Source organism: Phaenicophaeus curvirostris, chromosome 9 (genome assembly GCF_032191515.1).
Source record: "Phaenicophaeus curvirostris isolate KB17595 chromosome 9, BPBGC_Pcur_1.0, whole genome shotgun sequence".
Lineage (NCBI taxonomy): Eukaryota > Metazoa > Chordata > Aves > Cuculiformes > Cuculidae > Phaenicophaeus > Phaenicophaeus curvirostris.
In genome coordinates, this window is record NC_091400.1 from 26,303,401 (window position 1) to 26,327,699 (window position 24,299).

Genomic DNA, 24,299 nt, shown 5'->3' on the forward strand with positions numbered 1-24,299 from the left:
AGAGCTCGGCCAGCCTGAAGAGCAGCGTTTTCTCCTCTTGCAGTGCCAATCATGTCATCTTGTTGTGCTGGTGGGTCTGAGACAGATTCCACGCTGTGGCAGTGAGTGAAGGAGTCAGGCAATGGGGATAGTGAAAGCTTTTTGGATCTACTAGAGCAGCTTTTGTGTGGCCTTTGGAACAGAGCCAGGCAAACCGCTTCCACCCTTTCCTGGCAGCAGGTGACTTCTCTGACAGCTGGGGGATTTGCTGAATAATCCCTGGGCCCGAGGCAGCCCAGGAGCCCTGCAAGCAGGTTCTTGTGAGGGAAGGATGTGGCTGCTGCCACTCACCCCCTCACGTCCTTGGCTCAGAAAGGCTGCAGCAGTGCTGGCTCGCACAGTTGAGAGGGATTTTCCCGAGCTCTGTGCGTGGGTAACAAAGGAAATGGCAATTTGCTTTGCTTACCTACGCTGCGCCCCAGCCTGTGCTGCTGCTGTCAGAAGCTGCTAAGTGCCGCCTTTCCCTCTTCACTGAGGTCTGGGGCACCTTCCCTCACTGCCCACAGCAGCTCTCGGGGATTCAACAGGCGTGCACCGGGCACACCCCCAGCTCGTGGAGAGTCCCCTGCCCGAGAGGAGCTGTAGAGCTCTGTCATGTACACGCTGCGACCACAAAGCATTGTGGTTACTTTGCACAGAAGTTTAGAGGATTCATTTGTTACAGAAACTCAGCTAAGGGAAAAGGGGGAGGTAACCACTCCGACTGCAGAGGGAGGGAGGTAGAATTAATCCCTCCTCGGTACAAGGCACGGATGTGATAATCTTAGATTGTTCAAACAAAGGCCTCCCAGTGTTTTTGAAGTGTTCAGTCTTCCTTGTCTTTGAAAGCTAAACATCCATGATACGTGTCCACAAGGTTGGCAGGTGGCTGCATCCAGCAACACCTCCACTCCACTGAGAATAACTGTGCGTGCACAGCCCCTATGGAACAGGAGGGGTCATGGGCTGGATGCTGATCCCTGAGAACATTCTCATAATGGCACAACCCAGCCTGGAGCTAGAAGGAATGTAAAAGCCTCCAAGGAAGAACAAAACATGCAGAGTCTGATGTTCAAACACCAGAAAAGCCAGAGAGGAGCCAACTTCCAACTATGGGGCCAGATCAAAGGCGTTCTACAGCTATGAGAGAAGAGAGGACTGAAGGCTCCCAAAACACAGAAATCCCCCTTAGGTACGCAAGAGGGAGAAGCAGCAAACACCACTTTGTCTCAATCTGTATTTCCTCCAGCAGCAGCACTGGCCGTCCCAGCCCCGCGTCCAGGGGCTGCTGGTGCTGGGCAGAACAGAGCTGTCCCTTCGGTGTGTTCTGGGGCCAGGGTTTCCTGGCTTTGAGAGCACTGGACACTGCGGGAGTGGTGAAACAGGGAACTACAGCAGGGGAATCCACTCCAGGGATGGAGGCTCAGCTACAGCAGCATCCAGACAAGTTAACACAAGGCAACAGAGCCCAGCATTGTTAACCACTTCACAAAGAAGAGACAACACACCCTCTGGTTGCAAGTATTTTTTAATGGAAAAGACTAATCAATGTTGTACATAAATATGAATTAGTGATGAATCAATTGAGTGAGGGAAGGAATACACGGCCCAGGTCTTAAAGGCTCGTAATAAAGTGACAAAGTAGCACACAAATGACAGCTACAAGGAAGTGTAAGAGGTGGGCTGCACATCAGTCATCTTCATTAAGTTCAACTGCTAATCAATTAGGCATTACCGGAGCTGGTCACAGTTGTAGTCGTCCCAGGCAGCAACACAGACTCAGGCAAAGGGCAAGTGGACTCCAAAACCACGTTCCTGCTTCCAGCAGAAAGCCCCAGCCATGAACGTACAGAAGCCTCGAGCTGTTTGCTGATGGGAAGCCCTGCGGCATCTGGTTTCAGATGTGCAGCATCCCGTGCTCAGACTGAAAACTTACTTTTAACCAAAGGCACAGGTTCTATCAGCTGGGAACCTGTTCACGCTGCAGGGATACCAGGGCTGGATCTGGCTAATAGTTTTCTTAGTGTTTAGAAGAACTGAAATCACATTTATTTCCAGGCAGGCTGTGGGGAGGGGAAGGCTATTTTTTACAGTTATAAAGAGCAATTTCAGTGAGTAGAAGCTGCATCAGAAACCACATTAACTTCACAGTTTTTCATGCAAGCTGACAGCCATTATCCACATTTCCATCTCACATCTCCACCCTCCTTCCCACAGGCTAAAAACGGTAAAGGTATCGCTCCTGTTCCTTTCACCACTATAGAGAGCGGTTACTCAACCCCACCTTCATACGCAGAGCATGGAAATCCACAGCTTAAGTATCTTTAAAATGGATCAGTGGGAGCCACACAGTTTGCTGAATGACTGCATCCCAATTAAACAGCACGACATTGATGTTACAAGAGGGCATCAAATTCCCCAAATATTACATGGCTACCAGTGGCTGAGTCAGCAGAAGTTCATTGTGAATTGTCTAAAACTAGCAGAAATGTACACAGTTTATCTTGCAGCTTTTTCCGTGGAATCCAAATAGTTACTAAACGCCGGGGACACAGCAGGGGCTGATCTACTGACGCAGGCAAACAAACACCCTGCCCTGTTCTCAGAATGGCTCAAAAATCGGAACATTTTCATTCAGAGCTCAGTTCCCAGTCTCCCATAAATTCATGTCTTTTTCCAAACCCGGACCCTACACACACTCAGCCTGGAGACACGATACAAGACATAAATGAAACCTCTCAAGTCAGCAACTGCTCAATAAAAGAAACTGCTTCCCAAGACAGCCTAAGTGATCTCGCAATCCCAGCTGGAACCCAACCCATGACAAAGCTGTAGCAGCTGAAAGAAATGGCAGCACTTCGAAAATTGCTGCCAAAGGTGGATATCAGCACCAGGGAGATTTTGCTTTGTACTTGCACTGGCTTCGACGTACTTGAAGTGACAACCCATTAAAGAAGATTTATGTAGACCCATAACAGACAGGAATTCACTAACGCCTCTCTAGTATCAGATTGCTTATGCTCAGTGGGCTTATATTTGAGGATTAATCATAACAAAAAGAAATCTTCAGCACCTCAACTCTGTTACACGAGTAATATTTCTGTTTGTTATAATTCTAGAAGAAAAAGCAGACGGCCAAACACAAACACAAGGATTCAGCTGGCTGCAGTCACTCAGCGTGGTGTGCGATTGATCAGCAGGAAGGGGATGAGTTCACTTCCAGTTCTTCACATCTAAACAAATTTAAATACAGTTACACTCTCTGATAAACAGAAAGTAACACTTTAGGGAACAAAAGTGTGTAAGACACCCTGAGGGGAAAGAAAATCATACTGAAATATTTCCTAGGACCGAGTCTCTTGCATTTTCAGGTTTGATGTGCACGGCCTATGGAGGGCTTTTTTCATGAAATTCAAAAACAATGATAAAGAGTTATCTTGGCTGAGAGGAGAAACAGGACACCAGCTGTAAATACGTTACTGAGATAAGGAAGAAGCTGCCTGGAAATTTAGACATTAATTGCATGCTCTAGGTACAGCAGAAGTTACCAAGGTTTTGTTGAGAAACAATTAGTTGAAGAGCAATTTAATCAAGAATGTAAGTAATTCCTTCCTTCCTTCCTTGAGGAATAACAAAAGAATAGAGTGGTCTAAGCTGTTAGAAAGGTTGATGGGGGGGAAAAAAATCACCCTGCTGGTGAACATTCCATACAGAGAACTCTGCAGATGACAGCTAGCTGCCATCGTCTGTATTCTATACCCCCTAGTGACGTTTGGGCTCAGCTGTTGTAATGCATTCTGTCCTTCCTACCTGCAGAGGGGTCCGATACAGCCATTTTTCTTTATCTCCATTGAGTTTCATACAGGCAAAAATGTCGCAGACTGTGGGAAGGCCAAAGTCCTGGAAGAGAAGTCACCTTAATTACTGATCTCCAAACATAAACACATTCTGATGCATCTTTAAAATTCAGTCAAGCATTCACAAAGAAAATAAAACTGACTTCTGAGCCTTGGAGCCAAGTACTTTCTTCATTTAGTGGACTAGCTATACTTCAAAATTAACTTGTTCTGTGTTAAATGATGGTCTAATCTACTGAAGTAACTAAGTAATAATCACTTAAAAGAAATCATAAAAAGAGTTAAGAAACCTAGAATTAGTCAATCAGCACTGTCCAGAAGAGCTATGAGTTTAGAAGGCATGCATTAAATTAGGTAAAAAATAAATCTGGCACATTGGCTTAAGACACAACAGTAACAAAAACTTAAGAACATGCTCACTTGTGCTTTCTTGCGTAGAAGCCATTTATCTTCTGCTGGAGGCGGGTTTGCATTTTCTAGGTTGTTTGAGGTCAGCACCCAGCTGTTTACGTTCAAGGGGAACTGGAATGGAGCCAAGAAGCCTAGGGAAGGACTCTTGAAACTACTATCTGCTTTTTCCCTACTCGCCTTTTCTTCTGCACTTTCTGGTTTGTGCTCAGACTTGGCCAGCCAGCTTGTCAGAGGCCTTTCGAGCAAAACTTTCCAGGGCTCTGCAATCTCTGCTGAATAATCGGCTTTCTCTGAACTAACGGGTTCCCCTGTGAGCTGATGCACGGGGCTCAGCCAAGTTTTGGCCGCAGACTTTGTCTTCTCCTGCTCAGGATTTGGTACATCTTTCTGGCTGACCTGAACTCCATTTTTATCCTTCCCGTCTTTCTTCAGAAGCCATTTACACAGAGCCTCTTTTCCACAGTTTTCATCACACACACACTCTGAAAAGCTGGCACACAGCTCATTAGCTTTGCACACATCTTCCACCTTAAACGGGGCCTGAGGATGCTGAAGAAGCCAAGCGTTTATAGGAGATGTAGTGGGTGATTTCTTTCCATCCAGATGCTCATTCAGGCACTTCAGATTTCCCAGGTTCTCAATTTCCACACCTTTGACCTGGCTGCCGAGACAACTGGTACACGTTTCAGCTTTGAGGAGCCAATCATTCAAATTGAATTCTTCCTTAAAAGGTTTGAATTCATACTTCCATTTCCCATCTGAAGCACTATTTCCATTTGCTGTGTCAGGAGTGAGCAGCCAGTCAGAAAGGTCCATCTCTTCTTGTCCAAGGGATTCCAACTCCTCCACCTTTTCAATAGTGGAAAAGGATGAGTCGAGAGTGGAGGTGGAGTCCTTGCGGCGAGGGGAGTCTGTCTTCCCAGTAACATCGCGCTGTTGGGTCTGCAGGAGCCAGTTTTCCAGATCTTTCAGATTTCCCCAGGCTTGCTCAAAATAACAGACTTTGGAAGCACTTAAATCCTAGTAAAGACACATTGAAATGCATTTGTTATCACTAAAAGACAATGTTTGGTAACTGCACAGTTACAGCTCAGAGCATTCTGACAGAAAGCACAAAACTGAACACAAGGCAGAGAAACACAAGGCAGAGAACTGCAGAAGGCTTAATTCCCACCATATGGTTGGACTCAATGATCCAGTGGGTCTCTTCCAACCTGGTTATTCTATGATTCATATTTCACTTGCGACCAGATACTGTATTTTCACCTTTATTAAAAGCTAGGTTAGTACACAAAAGGCTTACCTGGATGGGCTCTGACACACATTTTTGTGTAACCCAGTCTTCCAAATTGGTGCTGGGAACATACGGAGCCTGGCGAACAGCCACAGGTTTGCTTCCCAGTAACCAGTCAGCAAGCGAGGCACTCACTGTCCCACACAAGGTTTTCTGCTGAGAAAGAATGTTCTTGGTTACAAGAAAGTCTAATTGCCGAGATGATCTATGGTGAAGAGCGAAACAGGCATTCACCAGGCATCAGTATTTCTGAACCAAAAGAAAAAACAGTCCCTTCCAATCAACAAAACAGGAAGGACATGGATCTGTTGGAGGGAGTCCAGAGGAGGCCACAATGATGACCCAAGGGCTGGAGAGTTGGGCTGGTTCAGCCTGGAGAAAAGAAGTCTCCAGGGAGATCTTACAGCAGCCTTCCAGTGCTTAAAGGGGACTATGGGAAAGCTGGGGAGGGGCTCCTTATCAGGGAGTGCAGGGACAGGATGAGGGGGAATGGTTTTAGGGCTGACAGAGGGGAGATTTAGATGAGATATTAGGAAGAAATGTTTTCTTGTAAGAGGGGTGAGGCCCTGGCCCAGGCTGCCCAGAGCAGTCGTGGCTGCCCCATCCCTGGAGGTGTTCTAGGCCAGGCTGGATGCGGCTTCGAGCAACCTGATCCAGCAGGAGGTGTCCCTGCCCATGGCACGGGGACTGGAACTGGATGGGCTTTATGGTCCCTTCCAAACCCAAACATTCTATGACTTTAAGCGTCTGCATTGATAAGATTGCTTTGTGATCCCAGACTCTTCAGAGCACAAATGACAAGAAAGGCAAAACTTCCACAACACAAAGTTAGGCTCTGTGTAACTCAGCCTCCCTGCTGACTGCAGTTCCTTAATTTGCGGTCTGTGAAGAACCCAACATAAGATTTTCCATTAATTTCTGCATTAAAAGGAATCTGATTGCTCCAAGTCCTGTCGTGACAACACCAAGAAACATTCAATTGAAAAATTCTGCCAAACAGTCTCATTCCAAATTCAGTTTCATCACGTGTTCTTGCATGTCTGTTCCTGGACCAGCTAGAACATCGGATCACTAATTGCAGCGACTGTAACCAGCTACTCAACAGCTTAAACAGAAGTCATCGCTCTAGCAACCTAACATTGTGCTCGAGTTCTCCTTTAATACAATTAAAGGTTCACAGCTACAAGTCTTAATCTTACCTGTTCACAGTTCATTAGGCCACAATTCTGCCCTGGGAACCAAGGAGAAATATTCTCTCTCTCTGAGGTTTGCTGTAAGGGAAGAAAAGGAACAGTTAATTTAAATCTCAATTTTGTCCAGTTTCCAAGATTAATTCTACAATAAAGCAGAAGTAAAGTGCAGTTCCAACTGTTCTGTTCTTTGTGAGTAACAATTTTCTCCACATTTTAAAACAGAATGGAGATTTACTACAAAAATACTGCCCTCGGTCCACTTCCTTTAAGAGAATTATCTCCAATAACACAGAAAACATGCTGCTTGCGTAAGAATCCCAAATATTTATATCACAGAAAGCCATCTATGATGTATAACTACTAACATCTAAAAGAACCTCTAACATTTTCAGTCGCAGAGTAAGAATACACTCCCTTAGTCTCTGCCAAAATATATTAAAATAACACATACATAACTAGATCTACGCTCAGCCAAAATCAGAACTACATGCAATAGTTGTTAAACCACTGAGTGTACATCACACTACTAAAACTAGACTTGCACGCAAGATCCATTCAAGTTATAACTAAAAGTAGGAATGTCACTGGGAATACACAGCACTACTCCTCAAAAAAAGGATTATTTTTGCTCAAGTACTCCAACCCAGGCGACCCAGGAAGGTCTTGATGCTTACAATCGTTTTAATCGAACCAAAGGAGGTAATGGCCTGGCGAAGGTAAGATGCGTCAGCCTCAAAATTTAGGACGGAAGACTCCTCTGGCTTAAGAGTAAGATTTTCCAGTCTGAAAGAGCAAGACAGTAGTTAAATTACAATCTTCCCTGTCACGTTTTAGGAATCAGTACAGCGTTTCATAAAAAGGCTTTCAAGCTGACTTGGTATGAATAAAGGAACAAAAGGACAAAGGAACAAAATAAAGAGATGCCTATCCACAAATGAAGAACAGAACAAAGAGCCAGCAAAACACAAGTTTCTTCTTCTCACTTCAGTTGCCATCAACAACTAATCTTTAAAATAATCTGCACAAATGAGTATCTTGCCTGCGTGTCACAGTCCTGCTTTTTCAATCGAAGATAAACTGAGAAGAATCATATCAAACACTGCTTTAAAGATCTTATTTCTAGGAACCATTAAAAGTGTAGAAACCATCAGTTAGTTCTAATTAGATTAAATTTTAAGTCAAACTAAATACCAATTGTTATAACTTGCATCAGAAAATATATTTACCTCTCCAGGCAAACCGAGATCTGGTTTGCTAGTTCGTTACTATAGGAGCGTTCCAGCTGATGAATCAGGCAATTGAATTGTCCCAAATACTGCACGGAAGACAAAACATGTTATTGTTTTGGCTTCTAACATGAAAACTGAGAAAATACTTGGAAGGACAAAGTTTAGAGACATCCATGCAGCTATTCACCATCAGCTCTTACCCAGTAGAGCTGCTGCGCCTGCTGCTGCAAGGCCTCCTCCTTCAGCTGCTGGATGAGATCCACCTGCTCAAAAAGCCAGACCTCACGGCTGCGCAGGCACTCCAGGTGGCGGCTGATGTGGCTGTGAATCTTCGCTTTCACCTGCAAGGCAACACGTACTGTTTCCAGAACTCTGTCAAACAGCAGGATTGAGCTGCCCCAATTAGGAAGCAACATTTGTCACAGACCAGTGGTATTTTACTTCTCAAAAACCAACCCCAGTCATCCACAGCACCACACAGCTCCAGCCAGTACAAGCTCCAAGGCTACCTTTAGAGAGGTATCAAAGAAAAACATGATCTGCGATCTCTCTCTCTTCTGCTGTTTCAACCAACAGCTTTAGGAAACTCTGTGTGCCCCGGCTAGTAATGCAGCAATGCCTTTACCAAAGCAGAACCAAATCACACAGCAAGGTGCTCACAAGTCCCCAGGAAAATTTCAGACCATCATCATAACAGAAAGTACTCTGGAATAATGAAAATAACTTCAGTTATTAAAACATCTTTTTAAAAAAATTTAAAGTTACCTCCTGCCAGTTTTCTTTAATCTGTTGTTCAGCTTTGACAATTCCAGATATAGCTGTTTCCAAGTCCTTCTTTGCTTGAAGGCACTTTGCCAGAGGCTCGCTGCCGCAGGAATTTCTACTCCTATCCTGTGGTGGACTCATTCTTGAAGTGCTTCTAAAACACAATAGAAAAATAGTTTCTATTCCTCCTTAACAGAAGAGGAAGGGCATCATATGAAGAACCATCTGCTCTACTTCACTGTAACGGTAAACAAAAAAAAAACCCCTAAGACCCTACACCCATGCAAGTTTTCTAAACATAGATAAAGCTTTCTCCAGGAGCGACAGTCGTTGCTCAAATGCCTCAGCCCACAGAATTTACTCAGTCACAGGAAAACCAACAGATATTTGACAACAGTTTCAACCGCAGAGGCTTAGGCAATCCTCTCCTGCCGTTCACCCTCCTCTGGCTTTTCTGTCGTGCTAGCAAGCTCCAGCAGCTGAGGGATGATTCAAGTACGGCTCAGAGCTCAGCCAGAGCCACTGGCTCCCATGAATGAGAAGATTCCAACACGGTTTGATCAACTGAAAAAACAGTGATCAACTGAAAAAACAGGTGTCAGTACACAGGTCACACTTTGCTCATCTGCAAAGGCTGAAGCTCATAGCACCAGCATTATCTTTGTCATGGTCATAGCTGTAGTAACTTGCTTGGTTTCAGCATATCCACAAGTAAAAGGGGCTCAGACAGGCAATGCCTAAAGAAGTTACACTACAAGTAAGGGAAAAAAGCTAAATATGGATTTTTAGTAAAAATAGCAAGCATCAATGTAAGTATTTTTCCTAAGCAGCGGGTACTTTGTTACACAGTTTCAACTCCCATTAGTTGCATAGGATTCCTGAAGCACTGACTTTAGATTCATAGTAAACGTTCTATTTAAACCACGTCTTTGGCAATGACAGCTATGGAAATTTCCAGCAGAATTAAAGCAAGCATGCACATGTACCGATCTAAATATTCATAGATTTTACAGTTCCTCTGGAGGGAACTGAAAGTATTTTGAGCACGACGAGACAACCACACAGCAGGTATGTAGTCTGCAACTCCCAAGCCCCATGACCATACAGACTGCAGCCTCAGAACCCTCCTGCAGCTGAGACCCACTGGACGGACACTAGTTGAATAGCAAGAGGGCTAAGCAGGGTTCACCAGGGGAACCGGACAAAGCAAGGGTTGCTGTGAGGCAACAGGACAGGCTGCATCTCCCTTGCTTCCCTCCAAACCACAGGCTTCCCATCTCTCCCAGGTGCTCCCAGCATAAGACCAGGAGCTTCACCAAGCCCCTGCATGCAGCTCACTGTAACTTCTCATCTTCTAAGAAGTGCAGAGCACAACTACCAGACAAGTAAACTTGACTTTAGTTTTTTCATCTTATGTTAATTCTCCACCAAGCTAGACAGGGTGCAGAGACCAAAAGAGATCATTCTCTGTTCTGTGCCTGCAATGCCGGTTTTGTCCTAGTATTTGCATTCTCCAGTTCACTTACAGGTTCAGTTCTGTGAGATTTCACGATCCTCACCTTGCCAGTGACATTCAATAAAAGGTAAGTTTTCTCTTCACAACACCACCTGGATATTACCTTGCTTGTCATCTGTCCCATGTACAACCCACATGAAAACATAAGTGGGAGCCCTAGCTCTCTGATCCAATCTAAAAGTATTAACGCAAAGGCAGAAATATACCCAGCCAAGAAAGCAAGGACATTATCTATGAAAAAAGCTGTCATATACTCAAAAGTAAACAAAAAAAAAATCATATTGTTCTTTATTATTTCATTCACCATACTCTATGTAACAACCGAGGCAAAGCCTGCCAAGGCTAATATGCCATGTTTGCTCACACAGCACATAATGTACTTTTTGAAGTTCTGTGAAAATTATGTTAAGTGGTGTATCTACAAATGCCCCAACCACAGCAGACAGCATTGCCAGTTACACCATTTCTGCATTTATTTATACCACTAGGGAACTGGGCGCAATGCCTGAAGAAATGCTATTTTTGCACATTTTGCACAAGCAACTTCATACCCATACAGTCAGAGAACTGCTTAGGTTGGAAGAGACCTTTAAGATCACCAAGTCCAACTGTAGACTGAGTCCAAAATTAAGAAACATACAGGAGACTGTAATAATCTCTGAAAACCCCTGCATTTGTTGTTTTTCTGGTTTTTCATTCGATGGCAAGGATCTCTCTCCAAATTGCAGACAGAGACAGGGAATGCTGCTTCCCTCCAGCCAGCCTGCACTCATGAAACGGCTGTTCTTAAGCCTTGTCAAAAATTAGCCAAGAAAACTAACACTACGGCTGAGGATTAGAGTCAATCCATCCTTCTTTTCCATTTCTGCAATGCCTCTAACAAAAACAAGTGGGGTAATCACCTATTTCCTTCCTCCCCAATTTCCACCAAATGGCACTGGGAGTGCAAGAGATGTTCAGGTCCCCCTAGGGAGCAATACGACAGTTGCCTCTGCACGGGGCCAGATGATGGCCACAGAGCCACCGCTTTGGCCATGTTCATGGCATGGAACTGCTTCCCACCACGGCCACGCTGCATACTGGGATCCCCCCGTGCCAGCAAGATGTGCACTTACTTCCCGGGTGCAGAAAACACTCTTAGGTGCAGAAAGCTCTCTCCCTCTCTCGCTTACAAAGCTGCTCCCATTTCCTCCCTCCTATCATCTGACCCTGAACTGCTCCAGCTGTGCCCAGCCCCGCGATGAGATGGGCTGGGATCCATTTCCTTGCTCCCCAATTCCCACCAAGTGGCACTGGGAGTGCAAGAGATCTTCCGGTCCCCGTCGGCAGCAACAACACAGTTGCCTCGCAAGGGGACAGACCGCTTTGGCCACATCCACAGCGAGGAACTGCTTCCCACCACAGGCACCCTGAATCCCCGGATGCCCCCGCTGCCAGGGGGACGTGCACTTACTTTGCAGGCGGAGGAAGCCCCATGGTGCCGCGCTCACAGAGCTGCTCCCTTTTCCTCTCTCCCATTGCCAGACAGGCGCCTTATCGGGACAGTCAGCGTGACAGCACCAGGGGTACCCACACCCCGGGCCTCCCAGGGAACCACAGCGTGTGACAAGAACTCACAGAATGGGTTGGGTTGGAAAGGACCTTAAAGCCCGTTCGGTTCCACCCCCTGCCATGGGCATGGGCACCTCCCACTGGATTAGGTTGCTCTAAATCCCATCCAACTTGGCCCTAAACACCTCCAGGGACAGGGCAGCCACCACTTCCCCGGGCAACCTGGGCCAGTGCCTCACCACCCTTGCAGGAAAACATTTCTTCCTAACATCTCACCTAAATCTCCCTTCTTTCAGCTTAAAACCTTTCCCCCTCGTCCCATCCCTGCACTCTCTGAGAAATAATTGTCTTCTTTTGCTTTTATTTCTAGGTCAGAAACTGCTGGAGAACAATTATTTCTTTTTTAGCTTTTAATTAACCTCCACGTGGCTGGGAAGCGGAGGAGGAGGAGACACAGGCCTTCCTCGTCAGGCATCAGCTAACAGCCCGGCAGAAAACTGGTTTTACCGGCTCCTCCCTCTCAGCACAGCCATCCCCGGCTGCCCGGCTGTCTCCTGTTCCAAATGGGCGGTGAATAACCTCAAAAAGATGGCCCTGCCGAGCTTCTGCTGGGGAAAAGCTTCTGGAGGCAACAAAACCTCACTTCAAATGGGCTCTGTTTATAGATAAATGTGGAATGTTGCCTTTCGGTTGGCAGGACAAGGATGTTCCAAAGGTGTCTCCAACCTGACCTCATGTGGTTTTAAGCCAGCTGGCTGCTTTGGACTGAAATCCCTCTTCATTTCCATTTTACCCCACCAAATAAACTGTAGTTCCTCTTAAGCAACTGTCCCAAATTAGGTTCATGGGAGCTGTGGTCAGGCAGTGAAGTACTGTAAGTACAGGAGCCAAATCTCACAAACTTCTACTTGCATCCAAACACAACGAGCACTTCACACAGTGCAACACCAACATCACAAGCCAATATCTGCATGGAGTTTCTCCTGTGGAGATTATTTTACTCCAAGACAAGCATGTACCACTGTACTTCGTAAGCCACATGCAGAAAAAATGACCTCTTAACAGTTCCCAGCAACAGAGAAAGCAAAATTAACAATGAAATGAATAACAAAAACATTTCAGGTAGAACATTTTCTAAAATTCAGGTAGTTTTCACTGGATCTGTGCCACAGACATGAACCAAGGCAACTGCTTTTTCAGCCTGTTTTAGCCCTGGAAGAGCCTGGTCAGAGCACAAAGCACAAGTCCCAAGACATCTACACAAAGGCTCAGTTCTAAAGAGTCCCAATTCACCAGTGCAGCCAAGACAAAAAGGCTTATAATCACTTTATTCCATCAACTGCACGTCTATTTTTAAGTACAGCACAGAGGTAAAATCACAAAATACCTGAATATGAGGGCCTGAAGTCACTATGCCATGGTTACAATACCAAAGTAGATACCCCAGAGTGGAAAAGGTACACTGTTATCCTCACACAGATTTTATACTGCAACACAAATAATCTTTCAGGCTTTTGCTTTTAAAACCCCTTGGAAAACAAAGCAGCATGGCCCCGTTTTATGTATATCCATCAACAGACCATTATGCACTCGCAACCTCAGGAATAATACTTTTTAAGTGACTGTCAAGCTTTTTTCCACTCTGTGACTGCATACACAGTACCTACTACACCCCCGGCCCCTGTCAGAAGACCATTTTGTTCCTCTGTCAGCTTTTCCCTTTAATCCAAAGGACAAACATTGACTCTAATGCCAAAAGAATGCCTAACAAAATCCCTGAAAGGGTGGCTCAAACCCCTTACCCATAACCTAGCCCCGTGCACAAATCTTGATCATTTCCAGCCCAGACTGCTACTGCTTATGCAACCTTTTCAAAACCACAGCTGCTGACAGAAGAGTTTGGCACCTCCATTCGGAATGCTGGCAGCTGAGCTGCTCCCAGGCACAAAAAGAAAGCGAGTTCAGTAGAAAAAAAGCCTCGTTTTCGCACTCTATGGGTGCCAGCGCTCCAATGCAGGATTTAATTCGCTGCCCAACCTGAGCCAGGCTGCCAAGCAGGGTTCACCTGGTGACTACAGGAAAGCCAGGAAGGGCTCTTTATCAGGGACTGCAAGGATAGGACAAGGGGAACAGTTTTCGTCTGAAAGAGGGGAGATTCAGATGAGATATTAGGAAGAAAATTTTTCCTGTGAGAGTAGTGAAGCCCTGGCACAGTTTGTCCAGAGAAGTTGCAGATGCCCCATCCCTGGAGGTGTTCAAGGCCAGGTTGGATTGATACCAAGAATGCCAGCAAATCAACTCTGTGAGACTCATTTATAAAGTAATCATCCTTTAATCAGGCCTGGGCAACACGAAGGAGTGATCTCCATCAATCATTTGCAGATTCTGGTTACAGGATACATTTCCCATTTACATCCAGAGCTATAAATTTTCCCAGAAATCTTACGCATGTTCTGTTACTTTCCGAACACTAATTTTAACGTTATTATGAACCTCACAACAGTCAAATCTCTTGCTGATTTGCAGCTGGCTCCAGTTTTGCCTGACCTTGCATTCGAGACAGGGAAGGGACTGCAAACATAGGTGATTCCAGAAGAGACATCTGTTCAGCACAGATCACACCCAACACAAGACACTATAATCTCCAAAAGAACAAAGACTGTAACAGTGTCTGGAAAAACACTCTTTGAAAAAAAACATGCTATAAAAAACCCCAACATACTACCAGAAGGACATTTTGTCTAACTTTCAAAAAATACAGTTACTTGGATGAAAACTTAACTATACTTTAACTTAAATAAAAATATTCCACTTTTTGTATCAGTAACTACTTCTTGGATCAGAATGAGGCTTTGAGCAGCCCGATCCAGCAGGAGGTGTGGAATTGGGTGGGCTCTGAGATCCCTTCCAACCTAAACCACTCTGTGATTCTATGATTCCTTGGCTCCCCCGTCACCTGCACACCAGAACGCAGAGCCTGTGGGACACCAGGACACTCACAGATCCTGAGACATGCAGAGACAGTCGCACACACACGTACACACACAGGAGATACACAGACACACACACAGAGACAGGAATACGCACAGACACGCACACACTATACATGCACCCACACAATCTCATACACTGGCACAGACACACAGTCCCACACTCACACAGTCCCACAAACACACATACAGACAGGCACAGACATGCACGCTCTCACACACACACACATGCACACAGACACTCTCACACGCATGCACACAGACTTGTACACTCTCAAACACGTAGACACACATGCACACTCAAACACACACTCAGATACAGGCACATGCACACTCACACACTTCCAGACATACACTCTCACTCACACATTCTCAGTCCACTCACAGTCACACACTTCACTCTCTCACTCTCAGTCTCACACTCCTACACACACTCTGTCTCCCTCACACACTGTCACACACACTCAGTCACACACACTCAGTCACACACACTCAGTCACACACACTCAGTCACACACACTCTTACAGTTGCACTCACACACAGTCTCCCTCACACACACACACTCCCTCACACACACTCTCAGAGTAACACACTGATACACACTCACACTCTCACATACACAATCATTCTCATACACACTCTCACACTCAGTCATACACTCTCAGTCTCCCTCACACATGCACTCAGTCATACACTCACACTCTCACACTCTCAGTCTCCCTCACACACACTCACATCCACTCTCAGTCACACTCTCCCTCACACACACAGTTACTCACTCAGAGTCGCACAGCTGCACACACACATTCACACACACTCACAATCCAGAGAAGAGCAACAAAGCTGGTGAAGGGGCTGGAGAACAAGTCTTACAAGGAGCGGCTGAGAGAGCCGGGGTTGTTTAGCCTGGAGAAGAGGAGGCTGAGGGGAGACCTCACTGCTCTCTATAACTACCTGAGAGGAGGTTGTAGAGAGGAGGGTGCTGGCCTCTTCTCCCAAGTGACAGGGGACAGGACGAGAGGGAATGGCCTCAAGCTCCACCAGGGGAGGTTTAGGCTAGACATTAGGAAAAAATTCTTCACAGAAAGGGTCATTGGGCACTGGAACAGGCTGCCCAGGGAGGTGGTTGAGTCACCTTCCCTGGAGGTGTTTAAGGCACGGGTGGACGAGGTGCTGAGGGGCATGGTTTAGTGTTTGATAGGAATGGTTGGACTCGATGATCCGGTGGGTCTCTTCCAACCTGGTGATTCTATGATTCTATGAATCTCACACTCATATACACAGTCTCCCTCACACATACACTCTCTCACACAATCACATCACACTCTCCCTCACACACACACCCAGTCACACACACTCTCTCTAACACACACTCGTACCCACACCCTCAGTCTCCCTCACACACACCCCCTCACTCTCACGTGCTCTCTCACACTCGCCAACCCTCCCCCCCCGCCGCTCACCGGTCCCGGCGCGAGGCTCTACCCTCCCCGAGCGCCGCCGCAGCCTCCCGAGCACCGAGACGCTCCTCTCGCGAGAGACAGAGCGCCGCCCCCGCGCGGCCCCCGCGGCGCAGCTCTCGCGAGAGACGGAGCACCGCCCCCTGCGTGCCGTGTGGCCACCGAGACGCGGCTCTCGCAAGAGACAGAGCGCCGCCCCCTCCCTCCACCGGCTCCCCGCGCCCCCGGGCGGGGCGGAGGGGCGAGTGCGCGAATCCCGCTCCCAGCCCCGCCCAGCAGCCCCTCGGTTCACAGTGGAGTCGAGTGGGAAGGAGCTTCAAGGTCACCCAGTTCCATAGGGCACCTTCGCCTTTTCAAATCTATGACCCTCTGTCTGTAATTAGATTAAATAGTGATTAAATTCCACACTTGCACAGCAATGCTCTCTCCTCGGAACCTGGCTCTGATTTCATCACTTATTTTGCAGCCCAATTCAGTGCTTGGAAGCCTAAAGTGAAACATATGAAGGAAAAAAATACAAACTTTTTGACTGTGTGATCAGCAAAGTGAAGGAGGATGAAACAACAAAAATTGTTGATAGTGACAAAAGGAGGTTTTGAGGTACAGAAAAGCTGCCTACGTGAAATGAGATGTAAAAATAGTTCAGTTCCTTGAAATGAACTTCTGTAGTAGGAAGGGCAAGGCAGAATCATAGAATGGTTTGGGACCTTAAAGCCCATCCAGTTCCAAACCCCTGGCACGGGCAGGGACACCAGACCAGGCTGCTCAAGGCTCCATCCAACCTGGCCTCGAGCACCTCCAGGGATGGGGCAGCCACAGCTTCCTGGGCAGCCTCTGCCAGTGCCTCACCGCCCTCATCGTGAAGAATTTCTTTGTATTGTCTAATCTAGATCTTCCCCCTTCCAATTTAAAGCCATTCCCCCTCATCATATACCTACATGCCCTTGTAAACAGTCCCTCTCCAGCTTTCTTGGAGCCCCTTCAGGTACTGGAATTCTCCTATAAGGTGTCTCTAGAGCCTTCTCTTCTCCAGGCTGAACAACCCCAACTCTCTCAGCCTGTCCTCATAGCAGAGGTGCTCCAGCCCTCTCATCATCTTCGTGGCCTTCTCTGGACCCATTCCAACAGTTCCACATCCTTCTTCTGTTGGGGATTCCAGAACTAAACACAGGACTCCAGGTGGGGTCTCAACCACCTCTCTGGGCAACCTGTTCCAGTGCCTCACCACCCTCAGAGTGAAAAATATCTTCCCAATATCTAGTCTAAATTTCTCCTTTAGTTTAAAACCATTACCCCTTGTCCTATTGCTACAGGCCCAGCTTAAAAGTTCTCCACTCATCTTTCTTATCAGTCCCCTTTAAGTATTGAAAGCCTGCAAATAAGGTCACTTGGGAGTCTTTTCTTCTCCAAGCTGAACCACCCCAGCTCTCTCAGCCTCTCTTCATAGGGAAGATGTTCCACACCTTTGATAATTTTCGTGGCCTCCTCTGGACATGCTCCAACAGGTCCATCTTCTTCCTGTGCTGAGGACTCCAGAGCTGGATGCAGGATTCCAGGTGTGGTCTCACCAGAGCAGAGTGGAGGGGCAGAATCCCCTCCTTTGCCCTGCTGACCACGCTTCTTTTCATGCAGCCCAGGATACAGCTGAGGGACATGGTTTAGTGATTGATGGGAATGGTTGGACTCGATGATCCGGTGGGTCTCTTCCAACCTGGTTATTCTACGATTCTATGATTCTATGATTCTCAGAGCAGGGGAGAGAAATAAGAAAGGATGACGCTGCTCCACGAACCAAATTGAAACCGTGAATCATAGTAAGCCGTAAGCTGGCCACCCCGTGAGCTTGCCAGGCTCATTCACAGCCTCTCCTGCAGGACGATGCATTGCAGCTCATCCTCTCTGCTCCCCTCTCCCTTTTCCCCTGTGGTGGTGGGAGGGCTGCCCAGCAATCTCAGCCCTGCGCAGGTCGCAGGCCACCAAACCACACTCCCTAGAACACCCCCAGGTGGCCCGTGCTGGGAATCCAGCACCCACAGCCAGGCCTGCTTCCAAACCCAGGCAACACCAGGTCACCCTCCCCACCTGCACCAAAACAAAGCCGAGGAGAAAGATGAGGAAGCCTCGAGAGGAGAAGGGGAGACCTTATGACCATGCACCAGCACATAAAGGGTGTCTACCAAGAGGATGGAGGCTCCCTTTTTACAAGGAGTCACATGGGAAAGACATGAGGTAATGGGAATAAATTGCTTCTGGGGAGATTCTGACTGGATTCCAGAAGAAAATTTTTCACCCTGAGAACAGTTAAACAGTGGAAGAATCTCCCCAGGGAAGCAGTAGATTCCTCTACACTGGTCTGTTGTATGGCTCAGCTTGACAGGGTGCTGGGCCATCTCATTTAAACTATCTAGCACCTAGAGAGGCTGGACCAGGTGATCCTCAAGATCCCTTCCACCCTGGCATTCTATGAAGCTATGAGGACACATCAGGGGATGTGGCAGGCTGCAGTTTGGGTCTTTTCTGTGGCCATTGAACAATTCCCTATATTTGTTGCTTGATTTGGCTTGACACAGTGCTTTTTTTTTTTTTTCTCTTTTATCTTTCCTTAGGTGTGAAGCACAGCAGAACAGTCAGTCAGCAAGGATCAAGAGTGGTGATGGTAAATTCTGCAGCTGAGTGCTACACTGAGGTGGACAAGGGGTTCTCGGAGCAAGGAAGCTTCAGGAAGAGCAGGGCAACGAGGACAGATGTTTTAGCAAGGCCTGTTGTGACACGACAAGGAGTAATGGTTTTAAACTTAAGGAGGGGAGATTTTGACAGGATGTAAGGAAGACGTTTTTTACAATGAGGGTTGCAAAACACTGGCAGGGGTTCCCCAGGGAGGCAGTGGAGGCCCCATCCCTGGAAACTTTTGAGGTCAGGTTGGATAGGGCTCTGAGCAATCTGACCTGATTAAAGATGACCCTGCTTCTGCAGGGGGGGGTGGACTAGATGACCTGCAAAGGTCCCTTCCGACCCAAAGCATTCTATGATCCAATGATTCTAATACCTACCATCATGCTTTTCAGCTAGGAAAAAGATCCAGCTACTACTCTGGAGGGTGGCAAGGGTGGATTGCATTGCTGCTGCCCATGCTTTTAGCTATTCCAGGCAAGGAGATCTCTGCCTTCCCAGGACCACCCAACCAGCACCTCCAAGAGAGCCTGTCTCTGAAGTGCTGCCTTTCATAGGCGTTTGCACAGTCCTAAAAAAATACATTAACGTCAAGAAAGGACTTCAAATGGAAACCTAAGTAGCTGTGCAGCTCTGCATACATGTGGTAGGCGAGTCTTCTACACACAGGAACTCCTCTGGCACAGACCAAGGAGCCGTTCCTTTGAACATTTGTAGGGTTCATGACTACAGCCAGAGAGCAAATAATTTGGTGCTGATATAGGAGAGAGTAGAAGTCAGCCACCTAATCCCTGATGTGCTGTCACCCTAGAAGCCTGCATTTCAGGTATTTGATTTCTTCACCTAAGCATGTCGAAGGCACAGGCTGTGTTATATAATCTTTCTCTGTGTATTTGGATTTAAGAGAAAATAATGCCAACCGAATCTAACCTTGGAAACCAGCAGTGCTCATATACATATTGTGTCCCTGCATGCAGTTACCCAGCTGGACTGTCCCAGACAAAGACAGCAGCGTCTCTTGGGAGGTCAGATGGAGCGGAGAAAGCAGTTGCCTCTTATGTCTTCCTCACCCAAGGCAATATCATCATCCAACTGTTTTGGAGTGCTTGCCCTGGAACCACTCTTGCTGGCAGGTCTGCTTCACATGGCACAATTTCTGCGTGGAATCATTGTGACTAAGGTTATGCTTTTCTAGGAGGATGCTCCAGCTGGATAAGTCTTCCATCTCACCCCTAAAGGAATTTCAGAGTCAGGAACCACATGTATGTTTTAATGGGCTTTTTCCTCCCACTGCTGATGGCAGAGTGTGCAGCTCCTCCCTCTGCCATACCCTTAGCCACAGCAGAAGTGCCTTTTACCCCAACCTACAGAGGAGATAAAAAAAATTAAATTTAAAATAGCATTAGCCTAAGCAAAGTACAAATGGGTGGTCTGCTAAAATAGGGACAAAGGGTTGGGTAGAGATGTAATTTTATGGAAAAATAAGCAAGATGATCCCTCATGTTCCAGTAATAGCAAAGGTGGAGTCTTATGTACTGTGGTATTCCTCGGTGCTGTATAAAACCGTGTGTCAGTATTGGCAGTAAGCCTCCAAACAAGTACGAAGAGAAGTGTTTTGGATGCATAAAAGGGATCTACATACTCATCAAAGATTGGTAAGGATGATTAACACCTGACACTTCTCCCTTGGGAGAAGTAATGAGCTCCTGTATCCAAAATTCAGTACTATTTCTTGCCAAATAGGAATCATGCATGCAGTGCTGCACCTTAAACCCTATCCTTCCTAACAAGCCACCACTTGGCTTGGAGTTTATTCTGCAAAAGTGCTCAGTGACCCTCTTTGTACCTTCAAGTCCTCTTCCTTGCTCAGCTGCAGTGTGAGAATAAAGGGCAGGGTGGGGTTTAACCCTTCACATCCCCTTGAAACTGGAGCCTCAACACCAAAGTGCAAGCTTTTCTTGCAGTTCTTAGATACTGGCCTGCAAAACTGTTCTACTCTATGCCATGCAAAGCACTTGAGGAATATTCTCTGCTGCAATGATTTTATAGCAAATTTTATGGGGTTTATGCACATGTTCTTAAAGAATGTTTCTGGTTCCTGTTTAGACCGTTCCATTTTCAATAGCTTCAACAATTTTGTTGAAGGGAATCAGTTGTGTTAACTTCTATGTTTAATGCCCCATAATGTAATTTCCCTGTTCTGCAACTCTACCACACAGTTAAGCAGCAAACCGCTGCCTCTGAAAAGGGAAAAGAAGCTGTGCAGCGCACCGACAGGTGCAGCAAGCACAGCATGGCTGGAGGTGAAGCCAAGTGCCAAGGCAGACTAACAGGCTGGCAGCGGCTCTTCTCAGAGACAGCAACGATCCCTAAGCAGGGTATGAAATTGTAGAAAAAGCCTCATTGTAGGTATCAGGGACATTCATGCAGGTCCCAGAAGAATCACCAGTTGTTTCAGGCTCTGCCGCTGGAAAGAGGCTGCATTCTCCTTGTCCCTGTCAGCTCGGGTGCGTGGCCCTCCCTCCCATATGTCCTCTCTGACGTGTGTCCTTGGTCCCTTTCCAGGCACACCATGACCTGGCACTCGGTCCCACAGCTGCGGGACAGACAGAACCATCCCAATCCTTCCCCCCGCGCTTGTACTGCCCGTGGCCGCAGGCCAACCTCGCAGCCTCCAACCCCAGCACCCAAGGAGCCACGCAGGGCAGCAGTCGGTTGTGCTTTACTTCCTTGCAGGGGATTTTCGAAGCTCTTTACACCATATTTACTCACTTTGAATCTCTGCTTTTTGTGTCGAGACACCTCAATGCCAGAGATTAAATATTTTTGAACTCCCACACAAATGATTTCATATATGGACTGCAAGCAGATGTTTTAATAACATTTTCCTGCACCCCACACTCAGCCTTTTCCCTCCCTCTAGTTTAAGGATTTCTCATTTCTGCAAACTTTTTTCAATTACTTTCTATTTGTCTACCCCTCATATACTCTGTCTCGCTTCACAGGAGGCCTGAAGCTAAGTTGGAGTTGCTTTCAAGACATTATCTATTAAAAAAACCTATTTATTCCCAGGGACTTGCTTTGCATTTTAATCAGAAAACAAACAAACCAAAAGCACTTGATCCTGTGTATTTCTCCACATTGTTCATTACCTCCTGCTTGTTACAGCAGGGTTGAGGAGATTTGCTTAAATTAGGCGAGGTTGTTATTAACCATCTTTGGCAAAAGACAAATTCTAGCAAGATGGGAAAGTGATGCCAGAAAGAATCATAGAATAGTTAGAGTTGGAAGAGACCTTAAAGATCATCTAGTTCCAACCCTCCTGCCATGGGCAGGGACATCCCAGTAGAAAGAGCTAGTGTCTGGCACAGGGCAGGATCCTCCAACTTTAATATCCCAAATAGATGTACTTTTTTATTGTGTGAAGACATATAATACTGATATCCCACTTTTTTCACAAGAGAAACAAGAAAAACTTAAATAAGAACCTAATGAGGAGAAAACGCGCAGGGAAGGCGCATACCTGGTGACCAGACACCTGTATTCCAGCACAAGGGAAGGGTCTCCTGGGAGGTAAAAGTAGAGGAAATCCACATCCCAGCTTTCTGCAGCTCCAGGCAAGGTGTCCACGTCACTGCTCAGGCACAGCGCCAAAGGGAGAGAAGGTGGGAGGTAAACAGTGTATGATTTCAAACAATTTTAACTAGCCTAAAACCATTTTTGCAAAGCTTCAACCTACTTCAGAATAACTGTTCTATCACAAACATAGGTTCAGCCTGTAGTGAAAGAGCTGTGGGATTTCAGTCACTGATCATAGTGAACTTTTCCCCCCCCGCATACACACGCATATTCCAGTCAAAACTAGGGCAGGTAAGGAGTCCTGGTGCCGGCTTAAAGCACGAAGGCTGTTTTATCTGACAGCTGTGCTGTATTATGGCTCTGGGGAATGCTCTCATTTAAGCGGAGAAGTGGGTAGTTGAACAACAGGCATCAGAGCATTGAAACACGTCTCTTCTGCTTTCTCAGAAATGCTTGTCTCATCTTTTTTTCCAACATTCTTTTGAAGAAAGCAGCTACCTAGCGCGGCACAAAATTAACCCCTAATTCCACAGTTACAGTGAGGCTGAAGCTGAAAACTGCAAACCATTCAGCGAACACACATCACTGTGAAAACAAGGAAGATGTTACAATGTAACCCATCATACCATGAATTCAAATTTGCTTACAGGCTTTCCTAAAATTGGATTCTGTAAGGCAATGGCATTTGTAGGGTTTTCCAGACAATGTGAAGACCAGACAGCATTAAATTTACCTGTATGCAGGAGTTGCTGCTCAGTCCCCACAGGGTGAAGCAGTTTGTGGTACAGCCAGCGCCAGAGGCAGGATGAGCAGATGAGCTACAACCACTGCAAAAAGCAATCAGTGGGGATGAAAGGACTGACTTTTTATGCCTGTGTGATTGCTGATGGTGTGTTGCCCGTGGCAGGGGAAGGACAACAAGTGCCAGCTCCTGCAGTGCAGCACAGGTGAGGTCACAGCATGCAAGCCTGGATAGCTGTGTGCTTTTGAACGCCTGGAAGAGCTGCCTGTCAGCAAGTCTGCGCTGGAAAGCATAAACAAAAGGGTGTTTCAGCAAGGTTGACTGCTCAGGGAGCTGTGACCTCATCTCTACTTTACAGTAAAAATTATGGGAGGTGAGCAAGGACCAGAAAATACAGGGGAGGAAGAGCGGTCTGTGCTGCCAGGCTGCGTGCCAGACAGAGCTGGGAGATGTCCTGGCCAGCAGGAGTTCACAGAAGCTCTGAACCAAGGTTCATTCTATTATACTACCTTTAAAATTTCTCCTCTGCTGCACCACTAAGCTACTTGCGACATCGTTGTTGCTGGGGTTGTCTTTTCTGCCTGTAGGCGAACAGGAGGTGGCTGGTACAGGATGGAGCTCTGCTGTGTCATTTCCTCACTTGGGTTTCCCTGCTTTGTTTTCTAAGCTTCCTTTGCACATCATCATAGAAACATAGAATCATGGAATGGTTTGGATTGGAAAGGACCTCAAAAAAAAAAAATCATCCAGTGCCCACCCCCTTGCCATGGGCAGGGACATCTCCCACCACACCAGGCTGCTGAAAGCTGCATCCAGCCTGGCCTCAAACACCTCCAGGGATGGGAAAACATCTCTGGGCAACCTGTGCCAGTGCTTAACCACCCTCACAGGAAAACACTTCCTCCTAATACCTCATCTAAATCTGCCCTCTTTAAGCTTAAACCATTACCCCCTCATCCTATCCCTGCACCTCCTGATAAAAAGCCCCTTCCTTCCCAGCTTTCCCGTAGCCCCTTTCAGGAC

General features: G+C 46.7%; 1 protein-coding gene and 1 long non-coding RNA gene across 5 annotated transcripts; both read right to left on the minus strand.

Annotated features, from left to right (window-relative positions):
- Positions 1–1,530: 1,530 nt before the first annotated feature.
- On the minus strand, positions 1,531–16,421 carry NCOA4 (nuclear receptor coactivator 4). Of its 3 annotated transcripts, XM_069864074.1 has the most exons (10): positions 16,289–16,421; positions 8,768–8,921; positions 8,203–8,343; positions 8,000–8,088; positions 7,448–7,556; positions 6,780–6,851; positions 5,590–5,736; positions 4,296–5,306; positions 3,829–3,918; positions 1,531–3,251 (listed from the first exon to the last, which is right to left on the minus strand). In XM_069864074.1, exons 2-10 carry the CDS (start codon positions 8,906–8,908, stop codon positions 3,246–3,248), a joined length of 1,806 nt encoding a protein of 601 aa, XP_069720175.1. In that variant the 5' UTR covers positions 8,909–8,921; positions 16,289–16,421; the 3' UTR covers positions 1,531–3,245. The 3 variants fall into 3 exon arrangements, with proteins under 3 accessions (XP_069720175.1, XP_069720173.1, XP_069720174.1); XM_069864072.1 differs by lacking the exon at positions 1,531–3,251 and having other exon boundaries at positions 3,721–3,918; XM_069864073.1 differs by lacking the exon at positions 1,531–3,251 and having other exon boundaries at positions 3,722–3,918; positions 5,590–5,733.
- Positions 16,422–19,821: 3,400 nt separating this feature from the next.
- Positions 19,822–23,960, minus strand: LOC138724190 (uncharacterized). Of its 2 annotated transcripts, XR_011337987.1 has the most exons (4): positions 23,786–23,960; positions 23,268–23,361; positions 22,479–22,589; positions 19,822–20,319 (listed from the first exon to the last, which is right to left on the minus strand). It is a non-coding gene; the product is annotated as an uncharacterized lncRNA (long non-coding RNA). The 2 variants fall into 2 exon arrangements; XR_011337986.1 differs by lacking the exon at positions 23,786–23,960 and having other exon boundaries at positions 23,268–23,775.
- Between the last annotated feature and the right edge of the window lie 339 nt (positions 23,961–24,299).

What these genes read in the sequence shown, in the direction of transcription:
- NCOA4 (XM_069864072.1), bottom strand. Translation starts at nt 8,908, where the DNA reads ATGAGTCCACCACAGGATAGGAGTAGAAATTCCTGCGGCAGCGAGCCT. An exon ending in GTGTGTCAGAGCCCATCCAG is followed by an intron (nt 5,307 to 5,589) that starts GTAAGCCTTTTG and finishes TGTCTTTACTAG; the next exon opens with GATTTAAGTGCTTCCAAAGT. An exon ending in TTCTACGCAAGAAAGCACAA is followed by an intron (nt 3,919 to 4,295) that starts GTGAGCATGTTC and finishes CTTCTCTTCCAG; the next exon opens with GACTTTGGCCTTCCCACAGT.